The sequence below is a fragment of the Lynx canadensis genome, chromosome B2 (genome assembly GCF_007474595.2).
Source record: "Lynx canadensis isolate LIC74 chromosome B2, mLynCan4.pri.v2, whole genome shotgun sequence".
NCBI lineage: Eukaryota > Metazoa > Chordata > Mammalia > Carnivora > Felidae > Lynx > Lynx canadensis.
This window is the reverse complement of record NC_044307.1, coordinates 144467923-144495878: the sequence shown is the minus strand read 5'-3', so window position 1 is coordinate 144495878 and position 27956 is coordinate 144467923. Positions and strand designations below refer to the sequence as shown.

At 45.3% G+C, this 27956-nt stretch overlaps 2 protein-coding genes and 2 non-coding genes across 4 annotated transcripts; 3 read left to right on the top strand and 1 right to left on the bottom strand.

The window, feature by feature from the left end:
• Nucleotides 1-397: 397 nt before the first annotated feature.
• TCP1 (t-complex 1) lies at nucleotides 398-11886 on the top strand. The gene is made up of 12 exons (XM_030316715.2): nucleotides 398-717; nucleotides 1566-1651; nucleotides 1855-1983; nucleotides 3461-3558; nucleotides 3933-4043; nucleotides 4825-5006; nucleotides 5391-5517; nucleotides 9403-9578; nucleotides 9950-10073; nucleotides 10380-10572; nucleotides 10926-11089; nucleotides 11582-11886. The coding sequence occupies exons 1-12, from the start codon at nucleotides 654-656 to the stop codon at nucleotides 11796-11798; spliced, it is 1671 nt and encodes a 556-aa protein (XP_030172575.1). The 5' UTR covers nucleotides 398-653; the 3' UTR covers nucleotides 11799-11886.
• Nucleotides 3708-3847, top strand: LOC115515153. Its single transcript, XR_003969205.1, has one exon. It is a non-coding gene; the product is annotated as a small nucleolar RNA SNORA29 (small nucleolar RNA).
• ACAT2 (acetyl-CoA acetyltransferase 2) lies at nucleotides 10089-27956 on the bottom strand. Its single transcript, XM_030316716.2, has 9 exons — nucleotides 27818-27956; nucleotides 27081-27215; nucleotides 23828-24009; nucleotides 22267-22384; nucleotides 15205-15348; nucleotides 14231-14353; nucleotides 13500-13654; nucleotides 12820-12930; nucleotides 10089-12191 (listed from the first exon to the last, which is right to left on the bottom strand). Exons 1-9 carry the CDS (start codon nucleotides 27870-27872, stop codon nucleotides 12021-12023), a joined length of 1194 nt encoding a protein of 397 aa, XP_030172576.1. The 5' UTR covers nucleotides 27873-27956; the 3' UTR covers nucleotides 10089-12020.
• On the top strand, nucleotides 10132-10263 carry LOC115515150. Its single transcript, XR_003969202.1, has one exon. It is a non-coding gene; the product is annotated as a small nucleolar RNA SNORA20 (small nucleolar RNA).

The window sequence follows — 27956 nt, the reverse complement described above, 5'->3', positions numbered from 1 at the left end:
GACTCACCGCATGCTCTCCGAGCAAGCTCATACGCTTAACGAGAACAAGACGGTTAAACGAACACACCACACTCTCTCCGTAGCGCAGTTTTACCTTGAAGGGCCCGCCCTTTCTAGTTACACCCTATCTACAAGCTCCGCCCTCCATCCACTTTTTCTAGAAGGCACTAGAATGTGCAAATGCGCACGCGCAACCGGTGTCTGGGGGAGATGGGGGAGAATCTTCAGCCGAGCACCTCCTTCCTCCCCAAGTCCCAGAGCCCGACTTCCGTTCTCCTGCGTTCGCGCCCTTCTCATTCGCTCTCTAATTGGGTGAAAATGCTGAGCCCGCCCTCTCCGGCTCCTCACTTCCGGGTCTTTCGCACTTTTCGCTCCCCTCCTTCCCTTCCCGCCCTGCCCCGCGGCCGGGCCGGGGGAGCGGTGTTCCCAGCAGTCTCCGCGGCCTCGCTCAGGCCCGTTCCACGCCGTAGCCGCCACCACTCTTGTGGACGCCACCGGGCGTAGGGACCCGTACGCTGGTTCCCTGCGGTAAGAGTGAAACTCGACGTGCACGCCGCAGCCGCCACCGCTCTTGTGGCCGCCACCGGGCGTCGGGACCCGTACGCTGGTTCCCTGCGGTGAGGGTGAAACTCGACGTGCACGCCGCCGCGAAGATGGAGGGGCCTTTATCCGTGTTCGGAGACCGCAGCACCGGGGAGGCGATCCGCTCCCAGAACGGTAAGGGAGAACAAGGCCCGCCGTGGGCCGGCCTCCCGGCCCCATCCCGGCCCTCCCTATTAGAGCCAGGGCTGCGGGTCTTGCGCTTTCCTCATCTGTACCGGTAAAGGGCCCAGTCCGGTCTCGGCGGGGCGGGGCGGCATCGCCCTCTATTCCCGTAGGGGAGGATTTCCGGAACACCCAGCACGTTTTGGAGAACTGTCCCCGCTGCGTGTGGTTGGCAGTGGATGCCCAGGCCCGGGAGTTGAGAAGCGCTCCCCAGCCTGGAAAACCAGCCGCCCGCATTGACACGTGCTGGTCACGCCCCACGTCCCCTTTGGTCCGGGTGCCCTGCGCCTCGTATGTTCCGATTCTAACCAGGAGGAGCGTGGCTCTCAATCTTTGGACCTCGTTTTTGGGCTATTAAGCCGAAAACGCTAGCTTTAACCGCTGGTTGTACTGATGAGCAAATGGCCACAGTCCAGCAAATGGGCCACTGTACCCCACTGGTTATTATCTGCAGTACATGTCAGGTGCCCGGATGTCCAGATCCTAACCTTATCCACCTATCGCCGGCAGGTTTTTACAGTAAAATTGGTTGACGAAATCTCAGTTGAACGTTAGCATAAGTGATACTGAAAGTGAGGTTATTGTAGCAAACAAGAGGGATTAAGACATTGGTTGCTGTTTAGTTGAGAGCGTGGACACTTTTGAAATCAGGGATGTTTGCCGATCTTAACCATTTTAAGTAATTTGGATAGATTGGTAGATTTGGAAAATCCAGAGGCTGTTGGGTGTCACCTTCTTTAGGCTGAAATGGTTGTCATTTGGAGCAGTGGGTTTAAAAAAAATTTTTTTTATTTCTACAGTTATGGCAGCAGCTTCTATTGCCAATATTGTAAAAAGTTCTCTTGGTCCAGTTGGCTTGGATAAAATGTTGGTGGATGATATTGGTGTAAGTACACTTACGTGTTGTGTGTTACTCTAAAGAGAAATGATGGTTCTTCACTATTAATGTGAATTCTCTGCTTTTATTATGATCCTGGTATTGGAAGGTGCAGCAAAGGTGATAGATAATAGGGGTTTGTGTTCATTTAGAGGCTGTCCTGTGTCTGCAAGTGATTGTGTTGTCTCTTTTCTTTCCTGCAAATTTCTTAGGATGTGACCATTACTAATGATGGTGCAACCATCCTGAAGTTACTGGAGGTCGAACATCCAGCAGCTAAAGTTCTTTGTGAGCTGGCTGATCTGCAAGACAAAGAAGTGGGAGATGGAACCACCTCCGTGGTAGGTAGTTGGTTACCTGGTAGGTGGCTAGAGACTAATTGTTCTCCTAGAATGGACTTTCACAAACTGAAGCTTATAAGTAAGTCAAGGGGGAGAAAATTTACTTTGCTTCTGGGATAGACAGAATTCAAAAACCAGTGCGTGTAGTTTGTACAAAGGAGAGAAACTTAAGAGATAATACAGTCCGCTCGGTTTAAATGTAGATTTTCAGGGGCATCCGGGTAGCTCAGTCAGTTAAGCGTCAGACTCTTGATCTCACGGTTCTTGAGATCCCAGCCCCACATCCCACTCTGTGCTGACAGTATGGAGCCTGCTTGGGATTCTCTGTCCCTCTCTCTGCCGACCACACTTGCACTTTCTCTCTCTCTCAAAATAAATAATGTAAAAGTAAATATGGGTTTTCACAAGTTTCCTGAGTTTTTCAGCCACAACAGTACTTATACATATACACAAGGGTTTTTTTTTTAATAGTTTCATTAAAAGGTCTTATGTTTTCGCCACCTGAAACTTAGAAGTTCCTAAAACTTTATAATTATCTAGGGAAGAAATGTTACTGGGTTTAAGAAAAAAAGTTTGCATTTTGAATTTCATGGGTTCAAAATGGGAGCGTGAAAAAGTAAATGTGATCAGTAACAATACAAATTTCTGGAAGATCATCCAGCACGATGATGTGGTGTGTTGTGTAGTGTAGAAACAGGATTTAGTGAGGAACAAATAATAATTCACTGTGAAGAGGCAGGCCAGTGGTTTGTGGGGAAAATCTTTGTATTTCTAGATTAAACGTTAACTCATGAAAGAATGGGATCTATCTCTTCTGAAATAATGAGAATAGTTTTTGTCTAAATAACTTTACTATGATTTTAAAAACAAAGTGATAATTTTCCTAGAAGAAGCAGAGAGAATTTTTGGTTTTGTAATATCTTTAGAAGAATGATTTAAAAAAATTTTTTTTTAATGTTTGTTTTTGAGAGAGGTACAGAGACACAGTGTGAGCAAGGGAGGGGTAGAGAGAGGGAGACAAAGAATCTGAAGCAATCTCCAGGTTCCCAGCTGTCAACACAGAGCCCGGTGCAGGACTCGAATTCACAAACTGAGATCACGACCTGACCCAAAGTTGGACGCTCAACCGACTGATTGAGTTACCCCTAGAAGAATGATTTTTAAGATCGACCAAGTAATAGTCTGAAACAATAGACATCATTTGAATAGTCACACTCTTCACTTGGCTTCTGTTGAGCACTTCCTCTTTAAAGGTAACAGATGTGCAGTTCTCTACCATTGTGTGGCCTGGCTCCTATTTGCTTTGGCCATCTGCATGTAAATAAAACACTGTGTATAGCTCTCTTTTCTCCAGGTTTCCAATAACCAGTTATTCATCATCGTCACCATTTAACACTAGCTGATCGTTGTTGCAGTGTTGTTTTTACATAGGCGCGTGTTGTCAGACTCTGTCAGAGCAATGAATCTTTTTCAACAGGTTATTATTGCAGCAGAACTTCTTAAAAATGCCGATGAACTAGTCAAACAGAAGATTCATCCCACGTCAGTTATTAGTGGCTATCGACTTGCTTGCAAGTAAGATTGCGGTCAGGGAAGATTTTACGTTATCTGATGTTATTTGTAAAAAGTCTGTGTTCTGTAAATGTTATTAATGACTAAATTTATTTTGAAAAAGTCACATTTTCGTAGTGATATTTGAGTAAGAAACAGGGCTAGTATTTTTTTTTCCCATTTGACTACCACATTTTCTCCCAATAATAGATTTTGGTGGCTATGCTTATGGGATAGATAAAAATTGCCGTGATCTGACGAGGGAGGACTTACTTGTGTCCTCCTCCTGTATGAAATGGCTGAACAAAAAATTGGTCCCCGTGACGTTTTGCCATTGTGAGAAAACAATGTTTTGAGTAGTGAATTTATAAATGTCTTTTCCTACACACTTCAAACAGGGAAGCCGTGCGATACATCAGTGAAAATCTAATTATTAACACAGATGAACTCGGAAGAGATTGCCTGATCAATGCTGCTAAGACATCGATGTCTTCCAAAATCATTGGAATGTATCCTTGTGATGGTTCGATAAAGTTGAGGTTTTTTAAAGAGTAAGATCTTGTTTTTGTGCCGGGTGATACTGTATTGAAATTGTCTGCTTCCTTCCTTGCTTTCCTAGGGGGAAAGTCAATAGTGTATAATAGTAATAGGAATTGCAGGTAGCAATAAATGGTATTTTGACGGCATAATTTTTTATTTTTTTGAGGAAATGGTTAAAAGGAAGTGCATTTCGGGGCGCCTGGGTGGCGCAGTCGGTTGAGCGTCCGACTTCAGCCAGGTCACGATCTCGCGGTCCGTGAGTTCGAGCCCCGCGTCGGGCTCTGGGCTGATGGCTCAGAGCCTGGAGCCTGTTTCCAATTCTGTGTCTCCCTCTCTCTCTGCCCCTCCCCCGTTCATGCTCTGTCTCTCTCTGTCGCAAAAATAAATAAACGTTGAAAAAAAAAATTAAAAAAAAAAAAAAGGAAGTGCATTTGAATTACCCTGGTTTTGGGGCGCCTGGGTGGCTCAGTCGGTTAAGCGTCCGACTTTGGCTCAGGTCACAATCTCGCGGTATAGGAGTTCAAGCCCGGCATTGGGCTCTGTGCTGACTGCTCAGAGCCTGGAGCCTGTTTCGGATTCTGTGTCTCCCTCTCTCTCTGACCCTCCCCCCCCATTCATGCTCTTGTCTCTCTCTGTCTCAAAAATAAATAAACGTTAAAAAAAAATTTTTTTTTTTAAAGAATTACCCTGGTTTTTGTGAGCACCCATTATCCATTCTGTGTCTCTTGTTCTCCTTAACTGTTGGCTTAGAAATGGTGATTTCTTCGCGAATATGGTAGTAGATGCTGTGCTTGCAGTTAAATACACAGATGTGAGGGGCCAGCCTCGCTATCCTGTCAATTCTGTTAATATCCTGAAAGCGCACGGGAGGAGTCAGACGGAGAGTCTGCTCATCAGTGGCTACGCACTCAACTGTGTGGTGGGATCGCAGGGTAAGCCTCAGGATTTGGTACTAAGGGTCAAAATTTGCCGTCCATGGAATACATACCATACCTCCTTACGGGAACGCTCCACGACTTGCACTTAACAGTTCTTCAGTAAAGCCCAAGGGCAGAGGAAATTGTAGATCACTTTTTCAGTTTCGCTTGTGTAACTTAAGCTCATAAAGCTTGGGAAAAACGCAAGTTAAAGACCACGTAAAGGCCGTAAAAGTTTGTTTCTATGGTTAGATGTTATAAAATCTAAATTTTTGTCTTCGTAGATAACATAACCTAATATTTCTTGCTATTTTTTAATCAGGCTTTAAGAATACCCCTATTTTATAAAACGTGACATTGTTACAGTTCACAGTTATTTAACGTTACGTTCAATTGCAGGCATGCCCAAGAGAATAGTGAACGCAAAGATTGCTTGCCTTGACTTCAGCCTGCAGAAGACAAAAATGAAGCTTGGTGTACAGGTGGTTATTACAGACCCTGAAAAACTGGACCAGATTAGACAGAGGTATGTTCAGAGATTATTTTTGACCTTTGAAAGCGGTGTCTGGAAATGATACTTTCGTTAGAGCCGGTGACAAGTAAAAAAGGATCCTAAGGAGTGGTGACATCTCCTAGATAACAGCAAGTAATCAATCAGTTGCCAGGTAGCAGAGGATGGTGATTATGCAGCTGGAGTTTTTAAAATGTGGTGTCTCAGAGGACTAGAAAAGTTAGGATTTAAAAAAGTTGTTTTTAATGTGTTATTTTTGAGCGGAGGGGAGGGGCAGAGAAAGAGGGAGACACAGACTCCGAAGCAGGCTTTAAGCTCTGAGCTGTCCGCACAGACCCTGATGTGGAGCTTGAACTCACAAACCTGAGCCGAACTCAACAATCTATGAAATCATGGCCTGAGCCAAAGATGGACGCTCAACCAAATGAGCCACCCAGATGCCCCCAAGATTTAGGATTTTTGACCAGAGTCAAACTTGCTGGAAGGCTAGAAAATGTGGTGATCTGGTGTTTTAAGATAGACCCGGGGTGATAGAACTTCAACGAAACCTTGTAGAACGTCGGTTTTAGGAGTGACTAATGTTACAGACCTGCCAAGGAATGTACTTCCTTGAGTAATAGAGTGTGCACTGTGTGTCCCCTGTACGCCAGGCCCCAGGGGACGCTAACGCTGTTCCTGATTTGTTAACGCGCTCCAGAGCTAGACTCTGACCGCTACCCTGGATTTTGACTGCCTGCTTCCACTGGACTGTATCACTCACTCTTTTTTGTTGTTGTTTGTTTTTAATGGTTGGTTGGTTTGTTAAAAAAGAAAAAAACAGTAACTGAACCAAGCTACAAGAAGTCTTTGCCAAAAGTCAGTCATGCTTTTTGCCTTTCAGATCTGCCTATGTATTTTTTTCTTCCTGTAAACAAAGTGTCCTTTCTTCTACTGGAGGCCGATCAGTCCCTCTAAGGAGACTGTTCTCAAGCTGCATATTCAGTTACTAATTCTGGTTCTTTTTAAAGTTTATTTGGAGGCAGAGTATGCTAGCGGGGGAAGGGCAGAGAGAGAATCTGCTGACAGCACAGAGCCCCACTTGGGGCTCGATCTCAGGAACCGTGAGATCATGACCTGAGCTGAAATCAAGAGTTGGATGCTGACCCGACTGAGCCACCCAGGCGCCCCTGTGTCTCATCTCCTTGGCAGCTGTGCCCTCCAGTGGAGGACCATTTGCTAAGGTCGCTAGTCGTCTCTAGTGTAAAATTCAGTAGACACTTTCAACTCACTTGACCTTTCTCGAGCTGGTGACTACTTCCTTCTTGAAACACTGGGAGGTGGGAGGCAGCTCGGTGGTGCTGCCCCGTCTTGTGTTTGTATGCGTGGGCAGCCCCGGGGTCTGCTCTGCTCTCCCCAGAATAAGCCCTCGTCATTCCTGTGACTGCGGGTATTCTTCCCGTGTTGGAGACTTCCAGAATGTGCTGCTCTGAGCTCCAGACACCTGTGAATGCTTCTTACACATCTCAGTATGTTTAAAACCGAACTTTGGGTGATACCCATAAATCTGCATTTTAGCGATGGGGACCCCTCAGGCAGAAAACTAGGAAATACCTTGGCTCTTTTTACCTAATGCCCTTCTCCCTTCTAATGTATCACCAAGACCCCTTGATTTCTGTCGTCAAATTAAATCTCAGATTCATCTACTTCCTATCTTCTTGCCCCTGTCGAGGGGCAGCTAAGCTGCTCCTCTGGGTTTCACTCTTGGCCCCTCCCAGGCGATTTTCCATACAGCAGCCACGGTCATCTCGTCATTTCCAAGGCAGAGCCTTTTGTAGGCTTCCCATCACTCTGGGATAGGTTTTTTCCTGTCTTAGTATTTTTTTCCGCTGTGGTCCAGCCACAACTGGAAGAGTCCATCAGACTCCCCTGCCGGCCCCTAGTAACGTTCTTCCGTCCGCTTATACTCTCTGCCTGCTTATTTTTTTAGCTCAGAGAACAGCTTGTTCTCTTTCCCTCTGAAGTGTGCTCTGCCATGAGTTCCTGTACTTGCTCCTCCCGCCCGTCAGCAGTTTCTGTGTTTGTGGGACTTGGGCCAGAAGCTCTGAAGGCAGAGCCTGAAGGATATGCTTGGCTTCGCAGCCGCTGCCCATCCTGCGGCGTGTGGCCCAGAGCGTTTGTCACGGTTTATAGACCGCTTTACCTTGGGGTTCGTCTTGGTCTTATTTTTAAAAAAGCCCTTTGAATGACAAGTGAAATAGTTTTAATAATCTATAACATGTTGACTTTTTCAAATCTGTGTCCCTTCCCCATAGCTTGCTTGTGATTTCTGTCCTGTGCCCTCCTCCTGGCAGCTTCGCCTCATTAACACGGGGGCTTTGGACGCATCTTTTGAAAACCAGACTCTACTTTCTCGTCCTGCCCCATAACCTGTTAGTTTTTGTTTTACGCCGGGAGTCACTGGCTGAACCTCCCTGTCACCGAGCCGTAAACTGGGACTTCCCTGTTCAGAACATCTGTTCGCATCAGATACGCGCCTGTGCCTCCAGTGCTGCTTCCTCGCCTCATTCCTCTATCTTTCCAGTGTGGTGCCCACATTGACATCGGGGCATCCTTTTGAAAACACGGATAATACTCTTACTTACAAATGTTAAACTTCTTGGGGTGCCTGGCTGGCTCGGTCAGTAGAGCATGTGACTCTTGATCTCGGGGCTGTGAGTTTAAACCCCACTTTGTGTGTGGAGTCTACTTAAATAAAAATAAATAAATTGGGGCGCTTGGGTAGCACAGTCAGTTGAGCGTCCAACACTTGATTTCAGTTCAGGTCACGATCCCAGGGCTGTGGGATGGAGCTGTGTTGGGTACCACACAGAGCGTGGAACCTGCTTAAGATTCTCTCCCTCCCTCTGCCCCTCTCCCCCACTCGTGCATACTCTCTAAATTCATTATTAAAAATAAATAAAAATATTAAATTTCTTAACGGGCCCGAGACACTTTAACATCTAACTCTACAAAACGTTCATTTTCTGTTCCTACTAGTCATTTTTTTTTTAATTAAAAAAAAAAAAACTTTTTTTTTAAGTTCTTTTTTTTTTTTTTTTTTTTAATTTTTTTCTTAATGTTTATTTATTTTTTTTGAGACCGAGAGAGACAGAGTATGAACGGGGGAGGGTCAGAGAGGGAGACACAGAATCCGAAACAGGCTCCAGCCTCCGAGCTGTTGGTACAGAGCCCGACACAGGACTCGAACTCACGGACCACGAGACCACGACCTGAGCCAGAGTCGGACGCTCAACCGACTGAGCCACCCAGGCGCCCCAAAAGTTTGTTCATTTTGAGAGACAGAGCATGAGTGGGGAAGGGGCAGAGAGAGAGGAGACACAGAATCTAAAGCAGGGTCCAGACTCTGAGCTGTCAGCACGGAGCCGGATGTGTACCTTTTTGAACGTTTGAACGCGAGATCTTGACCTGAGCCAAAGTCCGATGCTCAACCGACTGAGCCACCCAGGCGCCCCTGTTCCTACTAGTCATTTCTACCCTGGACTCCTCTTGACTCCAGACCTTCATGCTTTCCTTGCCTCACCTGGCAGGCTGCATGTTGCTTCCCAATCATCTCTGCGTTCCGTTGTAGCTAATGCTTTTCCAGGGTATGGTTGACAGTGTTTCCCTGCCAGATCCTTAAAGGCAGGGATGCCATTCCTTGGTTCTCAGGAACTCACATTGGGGTGGGAGAGAACTAAGTGGTAATTTTAATTTCTTGGACTTTTCTGTAAGTTGATTTAAATTTTGGTCACAGAAGGGAAAGAGTGTTTGATGTAATTTAATCTGCAGTTATTTTATGTGAAGTATTTAATGGAAATTGGAACTAGATTAACCACACAGAAGATAACTTTGGGTTATTACCCAAACACTTCGTCTCTGTAGAGAATCTGATATCACCAAGGAGCGGATTCAGAAGATCCTGGCAACTGGTGCCAACGTTATTCTAACCACCGGTGGAATTGACGACATGTGTCTGAAGTATTTTGTGGAGACAGGTGCTATGGCAGTTCGAAGAGTTTTAAAAAGGGACCTGAAACGCATCGCTAAAGCTTCTGGAGGTAAGTCCTCTGCTCGCTTCCAGCTGCGGCGTGTCACATTACCGAATATGAGACAGTGTCTCTTTACGTTGGAATGTTATCACTAAGCAGTTTCAGAAGCAGTGTTTTTTTTTACATCTTACTCCTTTAATGCCTTATGCTACAAATACGTCTCATAGAGCCATTTTCCACGTTACTGGAAAAGCTCTTTAACTTACTGAATGTGTTGACCTCGGAAGGTCATGGTTCCGTGTTAGGCTGAAAGGACAGTGGTTTATCTGATGCCTGTCTATACGTTGCTCTTATCATACATAAATGTTTCTGAATTTGGGACAGCATATGAAAGTGTTCATGGGAAAAGTGTTTACAGATCTTTGTCATCATCTTCATAGCGACTATCTTGTCAACCCTGGCCAATTTGGAAGGAGAAGAAACTTTTGAAGCTTCAATGTTGGGACAAGCAGAAGAGGTGGTACAGGAGAGAATTTGTGATGACGAACTGATCTTGATCAAAAAGTAAGAGCTGCTTTCTCAATCGAGCTGCACGGGTTTTATTAGTAAGGGAACGGATCGCCTTCCCATTGATTTGCTGCTCTAGTCTTTCAGTGATCAGAGCAGTTATACGCGTGGGAGAGAACAATAGTAGGCTGTGCGCTACCACGAGATGGAGTAACCATTTCATCTCTTCTGCGCGGTCCAGACACTGCCTCTGTGTCTGGGTGAACCACGTGAGCAGGATTTCCAGTCGAGGTGCTTACGGTGGGTTTCTTTGTAGACGTCTATGAAAATATATTAAGAATTTCACTTTACTTTTTTAAATAGCACTAAGGCTCGTACGTCTGCATCAGTTATCTTACGTGGGGCGAATGATTTCATGTGCGATGAGATGGAGCGCTCTTTACACGATGCTCTTTGTGTGGTGAAGAGAGTCTTGGAGTCCAAATCTGTGGTTCCTGGCGGAGGTGCTGTAGAAGCGGCACTTTCCATATACCTCGAAAACTACGCAACCAGCATGGTGAGAACACGTAGAATTGTGCTTTCTTTTCAAGAAGGGCATGGGGGGCACCATCTTTGGCTTTTTGTGGATGTACCTTCCCTGATGGGGCCCCTGGGTGGCTTGGTCCGTGGAGCGTTGGCATGTAGATTTTAGCTCAGGTCATGATCTCCCAACTTGTGGAAACGAGCGCTGCCTCGGGCTCTGTGTTGACTCCCGAAGCCGGCTTGGGGTTCTCTCACTCGCTCTGCCCCTCCCCAGGTAGCGCACGCTTTCTCTTTTAAAATAAGATAAACGTTCAAAAGTACATATACTCTTCTCGGTCCTCTGCTGCCGCTGTGGGTTTTAAGACCCTTCGCTGTCTTTCTTCTCAGGGGTCTCGGGAGCAGCTTGCTATTGCGGAGTTTGCAAGGTCTCTTCTTGTTATTCCTAACACACTGGCCGTGAATGCTGCCCAGGACTCCACAGATCTGGTTGCAAAGTTAAGAGCTTTCCATAATGAGGCTCAAGTCAACCCAGAACGCAAAAATCTAAAATGGTAAGCATACAATTTCCCTTTTTCACAGTCATCTGTGTATCGTGTATGGCACTTTAGCTTTGTTTTAAACCGATAAAAGATGATGACTAGTGATTAGCATTGGTGTATTTTAGTTAGCAGCTCAGAGTCCCAGCCTCTCCCTGCTTCTCTGGACAGTCACTACACCTGCACAAAGGTCCCACAGAGGCCGGGGGATTATTTTTGGGTCATCCGTATCTTCTTGAGGAGCCCCTGTTTAAGATACTGAATGATGTTGGGAGCCCAGTATCTATCTAAGCTTTTCTATGACTCGGTACTTATTTTGTTACTTACAGTCAACTACTGTAGTCTTAAGGGATCTATCCTGAGGTCCCTACATTTCCCAAGATTAACATTTGAATGGTGAAGCCATTCATCTCTTAAAGAGATGAGATGGGATAGGTGTGCATTATGTAAGAAATCACTTAATGGTTTTTTGGTTGGTTTTTTTTTTGTTTTGTTTTGTTTTTGCAGGATTGGTCTTGATTTGGTCAATGGTAAACCCCGAGACAACAAACAAGCAGGAGTATTTGAACCAACCATAGTGAAAGTTAAGAGTTTGAAATTTGCAACAGAAGCTGCAATTACCATTCTTCGAATTGATGATCTTATCAAATTACACCCGGAAAGCAAAGATGATAAGCATGGAGGTTATGAAGATGCCGTTCACTCGGGAGCCCTTGATGACTGATCTCATTTCTCTTTTATTTATAACAATGTTAGACGCAGTTATCTTGTATCTTGAGTATTACACATTAATAAAAATAACAAGCTGTCAAGCCTTGGGTTCTTACGAAAGATGGTTTCCATCCTCACTTTGGTCCTCTGATTTCACATATTACAATTTAGTACCTTGTTAGCGTAAGAAGAGATGAGGTTTCAGTTTAGTTTCGGCATGATTCATTAAGCAATTTCATCCTCTCTGAACACACATTGCTATTCCCATCCCACCCCCAATGCATAGGGCAGCCACACCACGATGTCCACCCTTTCGCTCCATTGTGTGTAACAGGGTAACAAGAATCCGACAGCCAGATGCTCCAAGAGGGTGGCCCAAGGCTATCGCCCCTCCTTGGATGTTGACCTAAGGGGGGAAAAATATATACCGTTATTCTGTGGACATAGGGTAAAAAGTTTTGTGGGGTTTTTTTAATAGTTATTTAGAACATGTGAGGTGGGGAGGGGCCAAAAGGGAGAGAGAAACCCAAGCAGGCTGGGTGTGGAGCCTGACTCCAGGCTTGATCCCACAACCGTGATTTCATGACCTGAGCCCAAATCAAGTCTGAGGCTTAACCTACTGAAACCACCCAGGTGCCCCAGGGCTAAAAATCGTAAATTATCTTTACCCTTTTAACATTACACCAGTAAACCATCCTTTCAAATTCCACTTTCATTTTTACTGTTTAGGTATACTCTTTATACCCCTGTGACATCCACCCTATCTCACTAGTTTAGAAGAGTCAATGCTCTGTTGGTGTTAGAAGTAAACTAATACACAGTCCAGGGTTTTTGCCTCGGGAAGCAATAAAAGAACTCCCCAGCCCTAGCAGGCACTTACCCAGGATCCACCCACAAGTTAGTTATTGGCCGGTTGGCCAAATACCAGGGATACTGTGGAACAGCTATACGTGGGTTTTGCTGTTTGCAATCTTAAAATTGCATTGTGAGAGTTCACTTGTGAGCTATCCCCACGACTGCTTGCTCGGGTTTACCTTCTCTGGGTTTAATCCAAGTTCTTTAGCTACTGCAACAGACAGGGCTGCAAAGGCTTCATTGATTTCAAATATGTCCACATCCTCCAATGACCAACCTGCTTTTGCAACCTGAAGGAAAGATGAATGGAATAGAGGTCTGAACACTCAGGTGGAGCCTTCCTTCATTGTAGATACTCAAAAGAATAGACTGATACTGAAGGATCTCTTCTGGGATGTTCCAGCAGGGGCCTAGTGGTACCACATTTTGCCTTGGTGACACCAGTTCCAAAACATGAAGGATCAAATATCCCTTGGAGATTCTAAAGTTAAAGTTTTGAAGCAGTAACGGGTTACACGTAGGTGACATGATCTAGGGGATTATCAGTTACCCCTAAAAGGCATATGACCCAAATGTTCTCGGCTGCTCTTTGTGGTGGGAAAGCGGACTAGAGGTAGAGCTGCAGGAATACGCTCGCATAAGGCTAGGGAGGAATTCCATTAAAGGGAAAATGAGATCTGATAAGAATAAAAAGGAAAACAAAACCAGGCTCAATCTTGACATTTTGGAGTGGAGAGGATCTGAGCCAAGGTTTACAGAGGACAGAATAACGGAATTACAGGGTGTTGGTCTGGTCCCAAAGGGGTTCGTTCAACCAACAAAGCAAAGGACAGGTGCTAACATTCAGAACTAGACTCACAGCTTGCTTTATCGCCGGAATTGGTCCTGTCCCCATAATGGAAGGCTCCACACCTACTTGTGACCAGGAAACTATCTGTGCTAAAGGTGTAAGCCCTCGACTGTCGGCCTCTGACTTCTTCATAAGAACCACAGCGGCAGCACCATCATTTATTCCTGTAAAATATGAAAGTCTGGAGTTTTGAGATGCTCATTGAGTTACACGCCTGTGTCTACTTTCTGACACGTGAAGACGTGTTAAATTATTCTTAATACATCTTGGCAAATTCATTGGCTGTAATTCCTATTTACAATGTAATTGGAAATGGTAAGTTTGGTAATATGAATATGACATAATTGACCACAGAATGTTCTAACTGAGGAAAGCTGGGGGAGGGGAGGGTAAGAAAAGAAATGGAAGAAATAGTCTTCATTTCACGGGAGGTACTGGGAGTTGCTGGTTTTGGAAAAGCACAGAGGTAGTAGATAAATTCTGGGGTTCCCTAATTTGCTTTTTCGCCTGTGTCTAGTGAGGATGTCAGGGAGTCAAATCCATTCTTTCACATATACATTAAGTCAAAAATGTAAACACTTAGTAATGATCAAATACAGAGAAACTACATTTTCCCTTGGAGCAACTAAAGGTTTTAGGATCATTTGTATACAAAAAAATAATTGAAACGAAGAAGGCATTTAGTTGGTGGGGCCTAGCAGAAGACGGTTTTCCCCCAACTGCCCTTTGGCAAATCTGACCTGAAGCATTAGCTGGGGTGACTGTTCCTGTTCCATCTTTGAGAAAGTAAGGCTTCAAGTTAGATATGGCTTCTATGTTGGTCCCATGGCGAGGAAACTCATCTGTTTTCACTTCAGTAAGACCTGAACGAGGAAAATCAAATCCCCAAGATTACCACAGAGATGGCAGTTGGCGTGCTAGGAATGGTGGAGTCCTGAGACATGATGCATGAAGATTCATACTTGGAAGGAAGGCTTATCAAAAATACTTTTATTCCAAGAGGAAAGTACACACTAATAAAAAAGTGTGTGTTCGAACATTTTATAAGCACTGTTCTCATGAGACATTTTGAGTGTTTTCCATATGCACGGCCCTTTCTGAGGAGGGCAGTTCCTTGTGCGAAAAGTTAAGGTGTGGGCGTAGGACTTGTCTGGTTACAACCGCCTGGACCCGGGAGCGTCAAAGCTATGAGGCTTGGACATAAGTGACGTCAGTTATGGGGAACGGAACAGTTACCAGTAATAGCCCCTTGACTAGAGCACGCCATATTAGATAATAGCAAAGTGACCCAAAAAGATCCACCCTCAAGATGTATGATATGTAAACAAAAACATACAGGAAATAACGAATGTTCACTTCCGAGGAGAATTAGCCTGTAGGGACAAAAGGTCAGCTGTTGCCTTCTAATAACCATGAGCCAACGCTCCAGTTTCTCACATGAAACCAGCTGTATCTACAGAACAGTGTGGACACTCTGGGACCGAGAGGGTCCAGTGCTAACACAGCTGCCTACGTTCTTAACCCTTCCACACCCCATAAACATGCCTCCCGCCCCCGCCCAGCCCCGCCATCTAAGACGTATCCAAGATCAATCTTTTCTTTGCAACCTGAAAGACACAATTTATAAACATTCCTATATATTATTTTGTAGAGTATTACTCTTACCTATAAATAGGCATGCTGCTGTTTAAACCATTAGGATCCAGATACTCACCTTTTCTAGAAGACACAAAAACTGGTATAATCTCTTTGTCAAAATAGCCAGCTTTCTGTGCACTCTCTGTCCTGTTCTGGGACAAAACTGCAAACTTGTCCTGATCTTCTCTACTCACTTGCCATTTTTTGGCTACATTTTCAGCTGTGAAAGAAAAAAATAATAATAAAGCAAAAGAAACATTTTCAGGAACTGGCTCTCGGTAGCTCAAGTTTTTCACATGTAAACAAGCATGGAGCGCCGAGTACAAGCAGCCTCACCGATGGGCTGCGACAGTGTTCTGTGGCCATCTTGCCTCACAGTGGCAATGAATTTGGAAATGTTGCAGTAAATCTTAGAAGCCATTTTCTTTGTTCCCGTCCTTCTCTCTTTTCCCTTCTATATAATTTTAAACTTTCAGAAATTTCCTTTATGCCGATTCACCAACTGTTTTATATATTTTTTGCCCCACTTACTTGATCATTCTCTCTGAACCATTTGAGAAAAATTTATAATCCTGCCTCTTTATCCCTCAATTTTAATTTCCCTGTATATTTCCCCCAAATGGCCATTTTCTTACATAAACACAGTTATCAAGATCAGGAAATTTAACATTTACAATACTATGATCTAATTCGTGGTCCAGATTCAAGTTTCACCTATTGTCCCAATGATGTCCTCTGTAGCTAAATTTAGATGCTCAGTTCAGGGATCACACACTGTGTTACACTTAATAGTGAAACAGCTCCTCAGTTTCTTTTTATTTGAAATAGTTCCTCATACTATCTTCGTGTTTCTTAACCTGGATTTTTTGAAGAGCAGAGGCCAGTTCTTTTATCGAACGTCTTCCAATTTAGGTTTGATGTTTCCTCAAGATTAGATTAAGATTTTGCAGAAAAGCAGGCATACCACGGACATGATCTCAGTGAATCTTATCAGGATACCTGTGGTATTAGTTCACCTCAGGTGCCGTTAGCTTTCATCACTTGGTTCAAGCCTCTCTACACGGTAAAGTTACTACTTTTCCGTTTATAACTTATCAGTAATTTATGGGAAGTTATTTTGAGGTTGCGAAAAAATACTTCTTCCTCATCAAATTTCACCTGCTACTTTCCGCATTCATGATTTTCCAACTCCAACCTTCCTTGTGTACATGTTAACTGGTGTTTTCCTTCCCTCCATGTATCATGCTGACATCAGTATGAACTCAAATATTTTTCCTTCATTTAATAAGTTACATAACCCGTAACTACCATTATTTATTCTGATGTTCAAATTGTTCAAGATTCGGGCAGTGGGCGTCCTCTAAGCTGGTTCCTGAGCCCTTCTGACATGTCCCCGTGTGCTCTAAGCACTTCTTCATTTTTTGTTTTTTGCTAGTTTTATGGTTTTACTAACACAAATACAATGTGCACATAAGCTGTGTATTCATTTTCTTTGCTGTGCAGCCCGGCATTGGAACTGGGGACTCTGGTGGCCAGTAGGACTGCTCTTTCCACAGTGGCTCTGCGGTTCTTGGAGGAGACACTGTGAGCAGTCTCTGCACAGTAAGATTTGTTGCACATCAAGCAGCACCTCCAGCTCCTTGATCTTGTGGCCTAGGAACATCCAGAAGCCAACAGGCAGCATGTGCTTTGTTTTCTTGTTGCTGCCGTAACCAATTCTGGGCATGAACATTTGGCCCTTGAATCTTCTGAGCACCCCATTGTCATTGCCTCTGGGTTTCTACCAGTCGCACTTAATTTTAACATACTAGTTTAACTGGTACCAGATGAACTCCTTGGTCACATTCCTGGGTTTCACCAGAGATCTGAAGGCAGCCATGATGCCAAACAGGGCGCTGCCACCTCCGCAGACAGCGCCGGAGAAAAACTTTATTTTTTTTTTAGCACTTTTGTCCTACCGTGGACACTTCTCAAAGGAACCTTAGTTCCTTAGTTCTCCTTAGTGGAGAAGGCATTTAGAAATAAAGATCCGGGTGTTAGGACTGCTCACTATTACTGGCATGTCATTGTTCCTGTGCCGGTTCATTAGGAACTTACATACACATACGATTCGATTTGCAAATGTATACACACTCATGGTGGTACCTTGCATTCTCTGAGTGTAACCTAACACCACCAGCGCACGCTTCGCCCTTTCCCTTCGTGGACTCCCTCCTACAATAGTGAGAAGCCTGGCTCCCATTATCCTCAATATAGTCACTCATATGCTCAAATCTAGAATATACACAAGGTGGTTTCAGAACTTGCTATCCCACACCACTGGAGAGAAAGCAAACCCAATAACTAGAGCTCGATATTTGTTTGCAGTTCTTTTTTCTTTGATTAGGTAAAACTTACACAAAGTGAAATACACAAATCTTAAGTGTATAGTTCAACGAGTTTTGACAAATGCAGGCAACCATATCTCCTGAATATGTAATATTTCCATCACCCCAGAGAGTTCTCACATGCCTCTTACCCATCTCCCCCTCCTTGAAGCAAGTAATATTCTGATTTCTGTCACCATAAATGCAACTCAGTGTCTGTTCTCAGCATTGTCATATTGTTGAGGTTACTGCTGTTTGTTCCTTCTTACTGCTGAGTGGTTGTTATGCATTCTCCTGTTGATGGATACCTGAACCATTTCTAGGTCTTGGCTCTTATGAATAAAGCTGCTATGAACTTCTTTGTGCAAAGCTTTTAGTGATCGATGTTTTCATGTGTCTTTAGTAAAGAAACTGCCAAATTTTTTCCAAAGTAGTTGTACCACTTTATGGCTGCAATGTATCAGAGTTCTAGTTGCTTCACATCCTTGCCAATATCCAGTCATTTTAATCTTCATCATTCTGGGGGTGTAGAACAGCATCTTATTGTGGTTTTAATTTGCATTCCCTGAAGTAATGATGAATACTTTTTTTGCACTGACTGGCCATTCATCTATCTTCCTTTGTGAAATTTGTGCCTAATCTTTAGCTCATTTTTCTTTCTTTAAATTTTATTTATTTATTTTGAGAGAGAGAGAGAGAGCGAGCGAGCAGGGGAGGAGCAGAGAGAGAGAGAGAATCCCAAGCAGGTTCCGCACTGTCAGCACAGAGCGCCATGCAGGGCTTGAACCCACAAACCATGAGATCATGACCCAAGCTGAAATCAAGAGTTGGAAGCTTAACCGACTGAGCCACCCAGGCGCCCCTTTAGCTCATTTTTCAATTGGTTGTCTTATTATTATTATAGGAATTCTTATATGTATCACGAATATTTTCTCCTAATTGGTGACTTACTTTCTTAATAGTGCCTTCAGTGATGGTAAGTTTTAATTTTTGAAATCTAATTTATCTAATTTATCTTCTAAGTTTATTGCCTTCTGAGTCTTGTCTTACCCTCAGGTTTACAAGCTATTCTATGTTGACTTCTTTGGTTTTTATCTTTAGATCCGTGATTCATCTCAAATGAGTATCTGTTTACAGTGTGAGGTAGGAGCTGAGGGTCATCTTTTCCCAGTTGCTTGTGGACCCTCTTATTCCCGCACCACTCATTGTAAAGGTTTTCCTTTCCCCATTTCATTACACTGGAAACTTTGTTGAAAATTACCACAAGTCTGGGTCAGAGACAGAATCTTAAGCAGGTTCCGTGCTCAGTGTGGAACCCGACATGGGGCACAATCCCACGACCCTGGGATTGTGACCCGAGCCAAAATCAAGAGTCAGATGCTTAACTAACTGAGCCACTCAAGGGCCCCAATTTCTGTATTTTTATCCTTTCGTTTTTGGTAGTTTTACTAGCTTGCCGAAATGCAACTCTTTGTCTTTCTTGGTGTTCGAATTTTGTTTCTCACAAAATTTGGGAAATTTTCACCTATTGTTTCTTCAATAATGTTTCTGCCTCCATTCTCTTTCTTCCAAGATTCCTATTCCATGCATGTGAGTCCAGTTTACTTTGTTCCACAGATCCCTGAGGCTCTATTCATTCTTTTCTCAATCTTTTTCTCTGTGTTCTTCAGGTTGTATGTATTACTCTATCCTTAAATTCGCTGACCCTCTCTTCCGTCTCCAGTTTTTCATTAGGCTATCCGGTGGGTTTCTCATTTCAGAGTGTGGGCTTCACAGTTCTAATTTTCATCTACTTCTTTGTGCGTATTTTCCCTTCTACTGCTAAGGTTTCCCTTACATGTTCCTCAGTCGTGTTTTCCTTTATGCCCGTAAACCCGGGTAAAACAGCACCTTTAAAATCCTTGTCTGCTGATTCCAGTATCTGTCATTGTAGGGATCAGATTCTATTGACCGTTTTTTCTACTGTTATGGGATAACATTTTCCTATTTCTGTGAATGCCTAGAAATTTCTTATTGCATGCTGGACATTACAGTCGTTATACTGTTGAACATGTGCATTTTATGATCTTTAAGCAAGGGTAATGAGTATCATTCCCATTAACATGCTGGCAGATCATACGGATCCTTTTGAAGCTTGATTTTTAAGCTTATTAGTTTGGGTCTAGAGTAGTCCTTACTCTGGGGCTAGAGCCCTACCCTAAACTTTGACCTTTCTGAGATGTCAAGGGAGTGTCCAGGGGGTTCAGTAAAGTTTCTGCTCTGGCCGGTCCGAACTCCTGAGTCTCCCAGTTCACAACTCTCTAGCAGCTGTTTCCAGCAGGTGTTGCCCTGCACACATACATCTGAGTATTTGACCAAAGTGTTGAGGAGACCCTTATGGAGACTTCCGGGGCTCCTTTTCTAGCTCCCTTCTCTCTAGTACTCTGCCCCACAAAATCTAGCCATCTCAGCAGCACCAAACTCTGACCTCTGCCTCCCTAGTTCAATGGCCACTATTCCTCCAGGCAGAAAGTCAGGGACAGTGGGGTTTTCCCTTCTTTCAAGAATCTCAGTCTTGTGACAGACTGCAGCCAAAGTAGAGGTGGCACTGGTGTGGGCATTGGCACCATGGCTGGCTGCAGGGTGGGTGAGTCCCCTGCTCTCGTCTAGGGGAGCCCTAGAGCAGCCCTTCAGGGAGAGGACCCCAGAGGCAGGGCAAGAAACTGCCTTGGGGAGAAAGCAAGGTGCTCCTGGTAACCCACCCCTCCCTCATCACAGGATCACGCAGGGCAGAAAGAAGGTGCCACGATGCCCTGACAGGAATCTTCAAAAATCCATCTGAACTATTTGGGATGATGCCCAAACTCGGGATCTATCACCTTCCCTGGTCAGTGCTAGCCAAGTTCCCGACGGGGGCACACTGAGAACATTTGGCAGGCCATGCCTCTAAGACATGCCTCAATCTTGATCTACTGTGAAGGCTCAGTGTGGATCTGAGAGCTCCGGATCCTGGTCTATACCAAGTTGGTAGAGCCATTCCAAGCCCAGGTGAACTTCCTTCCTGTACCTTGTCTTTGGGGAATTCAAGCACCAGAGGGAGAGGAACAACATGTTCCTCTACATAAATCTAGAAGGGAGGGTTTCCCCAGGCTGAGGGAGGAAAGAGCTGACAGGCATCAGATGAAGGCTCCATGGGGAAGGCCCCTGGTGCTGCCCTGTGTGGAAGGAATACATCTACCCCTGTTAGAACAAGCCATCAGGGAGTGGTACCAGCAAGGAAGGGACAACAGCCAGTAGGAAATGGCAGTTCCTGGCAACTGCCCCTATCCCCCACCTACTGCTGGGGCCGACCGCACTGGAAATGCCTGAGCCACTGTGGACAAGATGCAGGACCTTTCCCAGAGTGACAGCATTTATCTAAAGCTGGAGAGAAGGGGGAGGATTTGTTTCCAAACAATTTGGATTGTTCCCAACACCATCCCTGCCAGGAGCTTGCAAAAGGCTAAGGTGTGGAGCAATGGGGGCTGAGCCCCAAGTGGTAATACAGAAGGTTCTGGAAGGTCCTCATGAAAAAAGGCCCAAATTAGGAGGAAAAAAAAAGAATCTCAGTCTTACATGATTGTTGGCTAATATTTGAAAACAGTTGCTGATATGTTTTGACCAGTTTTCTATTTGTCTATATTAGGAGGTCTAGTCTTTACTAATGCCTACATCATGGCCTGAGACTTTTTCTTTTTTTTTTTTTAAGCAAAAGAAATTTATTTTACATAATTCTGGAGAATAGAAGGCCAAGATGAAGATGTTGACAGGTCTGTTTTCTCCTGAGGCCTCTCTCCTTGGCCACTTTCTCACTGTATCCTCACATGGTCTTTCTTCTATGCTGCCATGTCTAGTATTTCTTCCTCTTCTTCTAAGGATGCCAGTTTGATTGGATTAGGGACCACGCTAAAGGCCTTATTTTAACTTGATTACTCCTTAAAAGGCCCCAACTCCCAAACACAGTCACATTCTGAGGTCCTGGGGGTTAGGGCTTCAACATATGAGTTTTGGAAGGTCACAGTTCAGCCCAGAACACCTCAGACAAGGCTTGACAGCCTCTGGTGATGTTGACACAGCTGGAATATCACACTTGGAGAAATTCCGGCCTGGACACTATGATAACACCCTGTTAGGGAACACAGCCTCCCGCAGTCTGGCCACACTCTCCAGCCTTCCCCGCGGCCGCCCTCGCTTGTAGTGACAAGATGCCTCAGCTTCTCTCTGCTCCCCACGTCTCCACGCCCCTCCCTCCTTGCCTTTAGACACACTGTTCCCTCTGCTTAGAATCTTGCTCTTTCCCCCACTTTCTCATGACTCAAGACAGCAGTTCTGTTGACCTTCCAGTTGCCTGGCCCGTAAACCTGAACCGCAGACGCCTAATGAAAACCAGGTCATATGGTGCAAAGAGTGCAGTGTGAGGTGCCAGGAGTACCTGCTCACCTCTGATACCACCTCTGCCACGAAACCACCGTTTGGGGCCCTGGTCTGTTCATACGGTGAAATGGGAGGTTGATCAGAGCTCTGAAGTCCCACCCACCTGCAACATCCCGCCATAATCAAGGAGTCACAGAGGAGAGACAGGCTATTTCCTCAGTTGGGCTCACCCGAGTGGAACTAGCCCTGCCATCAGTGATACAAAATGAGGAGGACATGGTCCCTGACCTTAAAGAGGAAAGCACCTGCAGAGCTGACTATGACATGACCTTTCGGACACCTTTTTACAGTTAGTCTGTCTTCAGCTGTGTCTGCCTTACCCGTAATGCCCATATGGTAGTTGTGAAATGCATCGGTAAGCCCGTCACAGAGTATGCTGTCCATCAGTGGCATTTCCCCCATCTTGACTCCTGCCCTCAAATGAACCAAGTGAGGAGCCTGGAAACAAGAAATACAAGTGGACTTAGGATTGGCTGTAACTAGTCCTCTCCTTAGGATCCCACTCAAAACTATCCATGGCTCCCCGGTCTTCGCCTAGTCCCCCCGGTGATCCTTCTCCCCAGTCGGCCCATCCTCCTCCCACCCAGGGCTTGAAGACCCCTGGAATCAGCACACAATTCTATCCTACCCACTCTTGAGAAGCTGTTAGTCTCCTACCTACCTATTTCCATTTACCACCAAATCTATCCATTCTGTGTCCTGTGTCCTTAAAAACTCCATTTAGTCTTTCCGAAGAGGCAACTAGTTATCTGGGTTTTTTTTTTTTAATTTTTTTTTTTAATGTTTATTTATTTCTGAGACAGAGAGAGACAGAGCATGAGTGGGGAAGGGGCAGAGAGAGAGGGAGACACATAATCCAAAGCAGACAAGTAGTTATCTGTTAAACGAGGAGCTAATCTAACGGCATAAGTGATCACGCTGTGTGTTACTCATTTTGATACAAGACATAATGCCTACAGTCAGAACAATCAGGAGACCTAATTAATGGGGAGAGCTTTCTGGGTGTGGGTCCTCTTAACTCCTACCAACTCAATAGCAGCTAAAATAGAATGGAAAAACTTGGAGTCAGAAAATTGATATTTGAATCCTGGCTCTGGGCCTCAGTTTCCTGACCTGTGGATTGGGAATGATACCATCTACCCTATAAGGGCTGTTGTGACTATATGTATAAAAGCTACAAACCTCGTAAAGTACTACACAGATATTAGCATGGTCCCCTCGGAATCACTCCGATCATGTTCACTACCTTCAACTTACCTCCTCCTGGGCTGATTTGGCCCTGTCTAGGGGATCCCCAGGTCAGACCCTGAACTGCCTGTAGGAAGCTGGTGATACACTTTTTTCTTTTCACTCCCATGCCAATTTGAGGGATGGGCCTTGGGGAAAGAAATTCTGCCGAGCAAACCTATTTGAGAAGGGTACCACTCAGTGGTCCTCTTTTCCACATTCGATGTCTCCAAACGGTCAACAAAATTTAGTCCCTTGGTCCCTGGGGTCCTTCTTGTCAAGCACAGGACAATAAGTGCAAACATCTGTTTGTTACGTTTCCATACAATGAGAAAGAAATTTAAGACCAAGGATATCAACCAACTAATGTAACAGGTTAAATTTGGGACACACTTTATGCTTTGGTAACATTTTAGAAAAAAAAAAAAAAATGAATTCTGTTCCAGTCACACTGGTTGACAGGATTTTTCTACAACCTGGATTTCTCCCCCAGCTCGGAAGAATAATTAACATCCACATAGGGATCAAGGTTGAATCCAGTTTTACTTTGTTTACTGTTTGGTCTCAGCTCTGCTATGCACCAGGTTACTCTGCTGTGGCAAAATGAGTTTATTAGTGAGAGGTCAGCAAGAGTTGTTTCTTCAGAGGCCTCACCTTGCTCATGCTTTCCATGCCTCCTGCAACCACAATATTAGAGTCTCCTGTCCCTATTGACTGGGCTGCAAGGCATACGGCTTTGAGGCCTGACCCACAGACCATCTGGCAGCCCCACGCTGGAACAGAGTAAGGGATTCCTGCACCCATACTGGCTTGTCGAACGGGATTCTGCCCACAACCTGGAAGAGGGAACACAGAGACTTCTCAGCAATCAAAGAGAAACAAAATGTTTCACTGGGCTCCTGTCACTTCCCAGCCAAGCTGAAACAAGCCACGCTCCCAGCCAGACAGAAAAAGGCCTGTATACACTCTATCCTTGCCACAATCTAGCTCTTGAATATGGATTATCTCGTGCTGTTCTATATTTTAGGGATATAAGTTTCCTCTTCCACAAGGAAACGATTAATATCTTAAGAAGGAAACATTCTTCTTGATCTTTCAACAGGGTCTGAATAAGCACACATTCCCTTATTTTTTTAAAAAAAGTTTATTTATTTGAGAGAGACAGAGACAGTGTGAGTGGGGGATGGGCAGGGGGAGGGAGAGAGAGAGAGAGAGAGAGAGAGAGAGAATGAATCCCAAGCAGGCTCTGCACTGTCGCCACAAAGCTGGAGTCAGGGCTCGATCTCACAAACCATGAGATGATGACCTGAGCCGAAATCAAGAGTCGGATGCTTAACCGACTGGGGAGCCACCCAGGTGCCCCAGCACACACTCCCCCATAAACACAGGGCAGAACTTGGGCATCATCCATGTTTCTAACTAGGGCCATGTGCTTCCATGATCATGGCTTTAAGGCACCTGGCACAGTAAGAGGGTTACTTAAAGAGGAAAACCTCTGATAAGAAGTATTTCTTTCTTTGCTTGATATTCATCACACATGGTTAACTGGTTATGTAACAAGACATGTGCAAAATCAGAACTGACAAATACCCTTGCATAATTCAACTGTGGGAACTGTTCCTTCAGGGAACCGAAAGAAATACATCACATACATAAAGTAGCACAGAAGTGAATGGAGTTGAGGGGCGCCTGGGTGGCTCAGTCGGCTAAGCGTCCGACTTCAGCTCAGGTCACGATCTCGCAGTTCGTGGGTTCGAGCCGCGCGTCGGGCTCTGTGCTGACAGCTCAGAACCTGGAGCCTGTTTCAGATTCTGTGTCTCCCTCTCTCTCTGACCCTCCCCCGATCATGCTCTATCTCTCTCTGTCTCAAAAATAAATAAACATTAAAAAAAAAAAAAAAAAAGGAAGGGAATGGAGTTGAAAGTTTCAAATATTCTCAGTACCCAGTGCCTATTACCAAAGGATCAATATTTGTACAGTGGTCACTCTATTGCAAATTTCAGATAGACCCATACCTAGCACCTTTCCTCAGTGAGTTTATTGGAAAAAACTCGCCAATAGCTCATGGACAAAAATTTAGAGATTATATTTATTACAATGCTCTTTCTCTGGGATTAGACTGGTAGCCTTGAAACTAAAAACATATATAGGAAAAATTGTTCAAGTGACAGAATCAAAATACCTCTAAATTGAACTCAGCATATTAGTTAATAAAGAATATATTATTTGAAGCTCCTGCTTTTTAAGCTACAGTGAGTTACAAATGCATTTAAGTAAATGATTCCTTCATAAAGATGTTATGTGTTTATCCATAACCTCCATCTTCAAGGTAAGAAATGAGCGCAGGGTGCCTGGGTGGCTCAGTCGGTTAAGTGTCCAACTTTGGCTCAGGTCATGATCTCGCAGTAAGTTTGAGCCCTGTGTCATGCTCTGTGCTGACAGCTCAGAACCTGCAGCCTGCTTTGGATCTTGTGTCTCCCTCTCTCTGCCCCTCCCCGCTCACGTTCTGTCTCTCAAAAATGAATAAAAACGTTAAAAAATGTAAAAAAAAAAAAAAAGGTAAGAAATGAGTGCTAAACATAATTAATAGTCTAGCAGTTAGCAGAACGTGAGCTCCATGAGAATGAGGATTTCTATCTGATATGAACACTACTTATCCCTAGCTGAAAAAAAATAGTGCCCAGTGCACAGCAGGTGATCAGCTAAACATTTTTATAGGGTTATGGAGGGTGTCTAGGCTTAAGAAGTAGGACAGATGAAGGTTCGAATGCTAGCTCCATCTCCAACTGTGCCTGTGGATAAGTGACTTGACCTTTCAAAATCTCATCCACTCATTTCGAAAATGGAGAGAATACGATTCAACAGACTTACTGACGGGATTAAATAAAGCAATGAAAGCAGTAAGCACAGTGCTTTAAAGGCCCAACACTCAGCAGGCCCTTGATAAACATCGCTATTCTTTGTATTTTAATTTGCAAAGATACTATAGAAAAGAAGCGTGGAAGAGAGAACAGAGAAACCAACATGGAGTACCGTATGGCAACTGAATTAAGTCTGAATCATGGGTCCGGGAAGGAAGGAGGATGTGGGCTGAAGGCTGCCAGTCTGAGAGTGTTACTCACCTATTTTAAAGCCCTTGGAGAGTCAAGGGAAAGTGGTAGGCCCGCAGGGATAATTTGAGAAAGGAGAATTAGAAAGAGGAACTACAAAACTATAAAGTAAGAAACACCAAAAAAAAAAAAAAAAAGGGCCAGGTCTCAGACAGGGTAAGGACAAAAGTGAGCATTACCAGTTACCACTAGCGATAATTGGAATTTATGCTACGGAGTGAACATGAATCTGGTTATTAATAAGTAGGAATGGCCAGTGATCACCAGTCCGTAGACAGTGGGAACCAGAAGGGAGACAGGAGCACTCTGGTGACTCACCTATTCCCAGGGAGTGAGACACCCCCGTGAGGAGCAGGAAGTGCAACCTACCTGGCCAGCTTGGAAGGGAGCCTACCGCGGGGCGCAAGGCCCTTACCTCTGCCCTATCCCCAGCAGGTGGCACAGTGCGAGACACAAAGGAGGAATTCACACTTTTGTACTGAATGTGTACATTTCTGGGGACTATGGAGGGCCGTGCATACTCTCGGATGCGTGAGGCTGGCCCTGGGTCTACAGCATGAAAAGGCAGTGGGGGACGGTGGTCTAGTCTAGGCTCATCCGGACACGCAGATGAAAGTCTAGGAGTGTTAAACTGGAAGGGGCTTGCCAGAGGGCCGACAGGAAGAATTCCCACAGCGGGAACGCCGTGGGCACATCTCTGGAGTGAAGAACTTCAGCTTCGGGAGCGGGGATGGGAGGACGTGTTGATGGGTTGCTTCCAATAAACCTGACCTCAGCCGGGGTCTCTGAGGAGTTACCTGCTGTCAAAACGTGTCCAAATATGACCTCTGACACCTCTTCGGGAGCCACAGCGGCCCTCTTCAGGACTTCTTTGATGACCGTTGAGCCCAGGTCGTGGACAGGGACGGTGGACAAGGCACCATTGAAGGAGCCTAGGGCAGAAGGGCAGGCGGGGGCGATGAGGAGGGCGTCCAGCGCGGCTCGTGAGGGTACAGAGCGGAGCGTGTGTGACTCTCACCCAGGCGAGACTCGCGCGGAACGCTGCCAGATCATCGGGAAGCCGCGGACGCGCGGGAAGCCTGCGCATCCATTCCCCAAGCGCTGGCAGATGGGCGCGGCCCACGCTTCCCTAACAAAAGGGGTCGACGGTCCCACGCGCCCAAGGGCTTTGAAACGTCCACAGCGCTAAGCGCGGGACGGCAATTCTCACTAAACCTCCATTCACCGCCGCGACCCTGCTCTGACCACCCGTCAACCCCGCCCCTGTGGCCACAGGGCTGACATGGCTCCTCCTGGAGCTGGCCAATCAGAGAACGAGAGAGAGAGAGCTCCACCCTCGCCATCCAATGGGAGAGTCAGGCGGCACGGTGGTTCTACCCGGGGATCCAATCAGAGCACGCGAAGAGGAGTGGGCATCACCTGGCGAGGACAGGGCGGGGCTGCCGGGTGGTCGGCCGGGAAGGGCGAGGTGCAAAGTCCAGGGTGTCCCAGGGGTCCCGGAGTCCCCGCGGCTTAGCCGCCGCCGTCCACTTACCTATAACGGTCCGCGCCGCCGAGACGATCACCACGGGGTCGGAACCTGCACTCATCCTGCCGCACCACAACCTCTCGTGCTGCTGAGGGCCCGGAGCTGCAGGCGAGTGAGGCAAAGCCTTGCTCGGCCGCTGACAGGC